The following is a 7,006-nucleotide window of genomic DNA, read 5'->3' as shown; positions in this document are numbered from 1 at the left end:
TTTTATTAGGTATTATAACGGTATTGTGGCTATAAAGAAGGCTGTCTTTATTCTTAGAAAATGCAGGCTGAAATATTTAGGAGTAAAGTATTGTGATATCTGCGCAACTTATTTTCAAGTGGCTCAGTAAAAAGTTATATATTTAAGTATAGAGAAAAAGCAAATGTGACACAATGTTAACAACTGGTGAACCTCAGTGAAAAGTTTACAAGTGTTTATTGTACTATACTTCCAATTTTCTGTAGAGGTAAGATTTTTTTAATAAAAAGTTGGGAATAAAAATAGCAAAATAAATAGTTTTACTGAAGAAAACACCACACATTTCTTTAAATATTTTACTGTAATAATATACAATTATACATTCTTTTTACTTATTTACACTTCATAAAAGCATACCCACTCAACATAGTTACTCAATCTGAAATTAACTACCTTAAGTACATCATTTAACTTTCAGTGCTGATGCATGAATCTCTTTATCTTAAATATAAATCAAAATAGCTTAACACCAGCTTTAAATTAAAGACAATGAGATGCCAGGTGGATCATGAGTTAGTATTTCAACTAAGTTAAAATTTTCAATAATTTCTTTTTTGCTTTTCTTTTTTGTCTAGAATAGTCTGTTTTAAGCTCAAAACAGCATCTTGAAATCCAGGATTTAAGTCTAATACTTTCTTGAAATCTTCCAAAGCATCATCAAAGTATCCTGTACCAGAACCCAAAAAAATAGAAAAGAAAAAACACTGAGTATTTCTATATATTATTCATAGCAAAGTTTGGATACATATACTTTTGCTTTTATATCTACAAGCTTTCAACCACTCCTACTAAAGGAATATTTTCCTCTTGATAATGATGTAGGGATGTTTGAATCACAGTAACTTTGTGTACCCTTACAGATTAATACACTTAAAATTAGTTATGGGTTTACGTACTGGGATTTAACAGGTACGTAGCCTAAATCATCACAAAATTTCAACAAAATCATATCACCTATTTTATATAATTACAGTAAAATTAAGAAACAGGAAATTAATATTCTTTTTAACACTTTAATGAGAAACGATCCTAACAGTCCCTTTAGTCCAAGAATCTAAAACCCCTTCACTTTATATTGTCTTGTATGCCTTCAAAGATTTTAACTCAGAAAAGCTTCCCAGGGGATCAGAAGCATTACCCTCATTTCGCAGCTGGGGATGCAGAGGCACGAAGTAATGGGATCCCTCTCACTCCGGTGCCCAGGTCCAATTCCCACCCCAGTGCCCCGCTGTGGTCTGTAACACCTACTGAAAGCCTAAAATAAATTCAGGTGGCTTCCTTTGCTCCAGGCTCTAAACCTAAATTTCACATCACTTTCACACTGGATGGTTGCTACGTTAGCTTTACAACATTTGAGAGCTCTGAATTCACAGAATACAGTCAAAGACAAAAGGGGGGAAAAAGATCCTTACCCAGCCTATATAGTATCAACCCTCTGTTGTAATACGGAACTTCAAAATTGGGTTGGACTTCTATGGCAGATGTGTAGTCATCCATGGCTTCATAAAAATCCACCCTGAAGTACTTGATTTGCCCCCTGTTGTTATATGCAGTAGCCAAATCCTCAGGGCTGCATTTGCTTTAAACAAAAAGTTCACATTAAAAACAGTGTTGCCAAATTCCTCTTGCTTCCCCTTTCATTCTCTTTTGGGTGTTGTCAAACTCATAGCCTATGACATGCAGTATCTACACTGAAAAACCAAGCGGAAGAAACAAAGTGCGAGGAAATAAAGCGGTGGAGTCAATTTTTGTTTAATCCTGGTTTCTACATTCGCAAGGTTATATAGCACTGCAATGTCAATCTGAAAAGCACATTCATTTTACTGTGTGTTCAAAGCCCCTGTTCATTGTCAACTTGTTTTGTTGAATATAATATGAAAATGTTTATTTTCTAAAGCACATGCCAGTGAGGCAAAGAAGACAGCTCAGAATTGAATGAAGCAAGGAGGGAAAGCCAGCCCAAAGTTCAAGTGTGCTACGGACATGTCATAAAGTGAATCAGTTTTATCCTCAAATTTTTAAATGATCTCAAAACACTGAGATTTTACTCATTTTCCACCAGTAAAGAAACAGAGGTTAACTCTAAGTGAAAAATCAACATGCTGATCCCTAGGGAGTGCTCTCTGGGGACAGAATCGCCCTCCCTCCAGCCTCAGCAGGTATCCTTCCCAAGGCCAGACTGGCTTCCTGCTAGGGGGACATCATGGCTCTGGTCCACACTGGGGGTCCTGTGTGCAGAAACGGCACTGCATCTGAGGGCTCCAGAGGTGGTCCAAGGAGCTTTGAGTGAGCAGCCTCCTGTGAGTGGTTAGACATCCAGGCAGCTCTGACCAGCCACCAGCTCAACAGGACACACACACACACACACACACACACACACACCAGCCTTTGCTGGACAAATCTTCTACACAGAGAATATCAGTGGGCTCTGCTCCATGTCAGAGATGATTCTGTTTTCCTTTCTTTTTTTCAAAGAGGATTCTCAAATTTGAACCAAACAGGGAAGATGCAGGTTAAACTCAGCTGTCATTCTTTGTTATACTCCACAGTTCAAAGTCTAGTTCTCAGAAAATATTTGTGACCGCAGTCAGTGTTATTAAAAGTTACTTCTCTTAACATCTTGATCCTTGAGATCTCAGACAGGGACTGTAATTACTGCTGTTAGGAGCGGTACTCACAGCCTAGGGGTCTCCTTCAAGTTTAAGTTTCCTAACAATGGAAAGGAATCACTGCAACTTTAGAAAATGTCTGTTTCTGTGAGCTAGGACCGAGAGAGACTGGGTACATGGACACTTCTAGATGCCGCCAGCACCACCGTTAAATCCTAGTGAACAAGAAGGGACACTCCTGCTTTGTGACAGCCTGGAGGGGTGGGATGGGGAGGGTGGGAGGGAGGGAGAGGCAACAGGGAAGACATATGGGAACATATGTTTATGTATGACTGATTCACTTTGTTATAAAGCAGAAACTAACACACCATTGTAAAGCAATTATACCCCAATAAAGATGTTAAAAAAAAAAAAAATAAATAAAAATAAAAAAAAAAAAAAATAAAAAAAAAAAAAAAAAAAAAGAAGGGACACTCCGTTTATCTCTCTCTCTGTTATGATATAGCTGGACTGCTGCCCAGTAAAGAGTATTAAGAAAAATGCAGCCTCAGGACTCGGTAAGGCTTTAGTCATTAAATTTCTAAGCTTCAAAGCTTTGTTATAAGTGTCTTATTATCAGAGGATCATCAAATGTTTGATTTAGAATCAGATCTCATTAAAACAAATTCTAAAAGCCTACTCTCCCTATGGAAATCGTTTCATATTTTAAAGACATGGGCTAACAGTTAAAGCCGAATTTTTTTAATACTGAGAATTTTGTAATGATAGTGTTTACTTGGATGGAATATAACCAAGTCACCTAATCCAAAAGTAGATTTTTTTTTCTTTGCACTTGCTAACTTTAGCAAAGAAAAAAAAATTTGGAAATGACGTTTATGGCTAAGGCTGAACTTTTGGATATTAAAAGAAAACGTTATAAACCATTCAGAGTGGCAGGCATACAAAGACTGTGAATACTGTTTCAAAATGATTCACTGACCCATTGTTTTAAAAATAAACGCACCCTAAAAGATATATTTAAGGAAGAAAGTTGAAATGACAGAATTCAGTTTAACCATGAGTTCCTAGAAGAATTTCAGAACTATAAGGAAATTAGAAGGCTCATGCAGGCATGCTGAGCAACCTTCTGCTAAACCTCCACAGATTTTCCTTCCTATGCTGGTAAGGGGCAGAAATTACATTTGCCACACAACAAATTTGTGCTCTCAGGCTGAGATGAAAAAAGGAGGAGGAGTAACAAGACTAGAGGCATCGATGCCTGTTGCTGATGAATCCTTTTTGAAACCTACTAGATAAGTCTAAAAAATATAACAAACTAGTGAATATAACAAACAAGAAGCAGACTCACAGATATAGAGAACAAACTAGTGGTTACCAGTGGGGAAGGGGGAAGGGACAATACAGGGGTGGGGGATTAAGAGGTACAAAATATTAGGTATAAAATAAGCTACAAGGGGGCTTCCCTGGTGGCGCAGTGGTTGAGAGTCTGCCTGCCGATGACGCAGGGGACACGTGTTCGTGCCCCCGTCTGGTAGGATCCCACATGCCACGGAGCAGCTGGGCCCGTGAGCCATGGCCGCTGAGCCTGCGCGTCCGGAGCCTGTGCTCCGCAACGGGAGAGGCCACAACAGTGAGAGGCCCGCGTACCGAGGAAAAAAAAAAAAAAGCTACAAGGATATATTGTACAACACAGGGTATATAACCAATATTTTATAATAGCTATAAATGGAGTATAACCTTTAAAAATTGTGACTCACTATATTGTATACCTGTAACATATAATATTGTACAGCAACTATACTTCAATAAAAAATTAAAAAATAAAAAAAAATTAACCTACTAGATAAGTCTATGCTTAGAGCTTGAAACAAGAATAGAAAACTACATTTTCTATGATTACTAACTTTGGGGGGGGGGGTGGGTACCATCTTATTGCTTGTCCCAAAACTTCTATTAACTATTAGTCTGGTGTATGACTGAAATAAGAAAGCCACTAAATGTTTCTGATTTAATTCCATGTGAGTTTAACGAACAGGAGAAGAATCATAAGCCTCATACAAATAAGACTAGCTGGCATCCTGTCAAGAAAAATCAAATCCTTGAGGGGAGAGGATAGTGCAGACAACTCAGAAAACCGCTCATCCAGCTGCCCTTTCTTTTTTCATCCTGGACCACTCAACACCATCAACAAGAACAACAAAGGCAAAACCTGGAGTACAACACATGCTACACACTCAAGAATAAATCCAAGATGCTTTGAGAGAGTAGGTATTAGCAGGTGAGGTTGAGACAAGCTGGGACCTGGGACCCTTTGCTGCAGTGCTTGCACCTGGACAAACATCTCCTTGAGCAACAAAATACAAAGAAACTATACGGGACTAAAAAGTTGGTGCAAATTATGGACAAGATACAAGACCAAAAACAAAAACAAACGCCAACTGCCATTTCTGAAGAGCCGGGAGCAAAAACAAGGTGTCGGGAGCAAAAGCAGGGTACCGCGCATGCCCCCTACACTCAACGCCCCCAAAGGGGTGGGCAGACCGCCTAAGCCACCCCTCCGGCCAGCCGGACCCCGGACACACCCCCTCCCCTCACCCCTTATAAGGAATCAGCTCGCCCCTCCTCGGGGAGCAAGGGAATCTGTTACTTGTGTTTGCTCCCTCCGGCTGCAGCAGGGGCCCCAAGAAAGCCTTGCCGGAATTTCTTGTCGTCTCATCAGTTTCTATTGATTGGGGAAGGCCAAGAACCCTAGTAGGTATCAAGGTCGCTAACATCACACAAAAAAAGACATTACATGTTCTCTGACAGAAGGACACAACACCACCTGCAATAGTGTTCTCACCATAATTCTGGATCTGAATTGGATCAAACCTCAAGATTTAACTACCAACTCACAAGAAATGTAGGAGACAGAGGACCATATTAAATGACATCAGGGGGTTGAATTCAGCAAATCCAAAATATGGGAAACTCTCAGGACACATGACCCGGTTTCCTCACCAAATAAACTGCAAGGCAAAAAAATGAAGGGGAGCCTTAAAGGCTAAAAGACTTGACGTGCAACCCGACTTTAACCAACTGCTAAAAACCAACCAAACAAGCAAACAAAACAAAACAACCTTTATTGATCAACCAGGAAAATTCCAAAACTTGACATTAGCAATTATGTGCTAATGATATTGTGGTTACACCTTTTTAAATCCTTAAGATCTAGGAATGCACTCTGAAACATCAATGGATGAATAATATGATGCCCTGGATGAACTGATAATGCTTAAGCCCTGTGATGGTTACCTGGAGGTTCATTACACCATTTCCATATATTTAAATTTTTCACAGTGAAAAACAAAACACCTGCTGTGATGTCGTAGAGTTACGGCACTGTGTGCTAGCGTGGCCCCCACGGCACCTCGCCCTCACCAGGTCTCGCTCTAAGACTCTGGATCAGAGTAACATAGAATGGGGACACTCGAGGTGAAAGGCAGCCGGCGCCCCGGTGTCCGGACACCTTCATGGGTGTCCCCGAGGAACGCGCCGAGGGCTGCGCTCTAGGATGCTCCCTCACTGCCTTTCTGGAAAGACAAACGTCTGCCCGCTGCGCCGGTGAGCTCGGGTAGCCGAAAACCAGACTAGACGGACCCTGCCGCCCACCTTGCAGAGGTCCCGCTGTGCCCACTTCTCGCGATACTTACCTCCCGGACGCCTCTCCCTCGGAGGCCGCACAGGCGTACTGGCGAACGTAAGCGGAGTACAGCGCTTCGGCCTCCGCGTACTCGCCCTTCTGGAAATGAGCTTGGGCAAGCGCTAGGGTCGCGAGGTTTTCTTGCCCTTGCTGCCCTTCCATAGCGGTCGGAGGCCTAGCTTTCCCTGTAGAACTGGGGTTGATTTCTGAGCGATTAGAGGCGGCACGACAAAGCTACTTCCGCACCCCGGAATTTAACTTGACGGCAAAAACCTGGGCTCTAGAAAAGGGAGAATTTTGTGCCTTCCGCGGACCCGTCGTCTCGCGGGATTAATGACGCTGCTGGTGGCGAGCGCAGGTGCTTCAGGAAAGCTTGGGCAGACAGACCCCTGTGAAGTGCAGTTCTCTTGTTACTGCTGGTCTCGCCTACCTGTCTCCAGAAAAGCAGTAGATCGATAGTCCCAAACTGGTTTCCAGGTCCGTGGTTACATGTTGCAAGGAGTTTGCCCTTTGTTACAGTGAATGGTGGGGCAGGGGGGCGGTGCCGGAAGCGGAAAAGATGTAGGTTTGTTTTATGAATGGCTAAAGGACCCACGGATTTGTTGTAGCACTTTTCCGGTTCCTGCGTCCACCTGCTAGAGGTTGTTCTAAGCAGGCTGTGGTTACACTGAGACAT

General features: G+C 41.8%; 1 protein-coding gene across 1 annotated transcript; it reads right to left on the bottom strand.

The window, feature by feature from the left end:
* Positions 1–321: 321 nt before the first annotated feature.
* Positions 322–6,754, bottom strand: TTC32 (tetratricopeptide repeat domain 32). Its single transcript, XM_060027060.1, has 3 exons — positions 6,341–6,754; positions 1,452–1,618; positions 322–706 (listed from the first exon to the last, which is right to left on the bottom strand). The coding sequence occupies exons 1-3, from the start codon at positions 6,490–6,492 to the stop codon at positions 579–581; spliced, it is 447 nt and encodes a 148-aa protein (XP_059883043.1). The 5' UTR covers positions 6,493–6,754; the 3' UTR covers positions 322–578.
* Between the last annotated feature and the right edge of the window lie 252 nt (positions 6,755–7,006).

The sequence above is a fragment of the Delphinus delphis genome, chromosome 12 (assembly GCF_949987515.2).
Source record: "Delphinus delphis chromosome 12, mDelDel1.2, whole genome shotgun sequence".
Classification (NCBI taxonomy): Eukaryota; Metazoa; Chordata; class Mammalia; order Artiodactyla; family Delphinidae; genus Delphinus; species Delphinus delphis.
The sequence above is the reverse complement of the archived record's forward strand: the minus strand, read 5'-3'. Positions and strand labels throughout refer to the sequence as shown.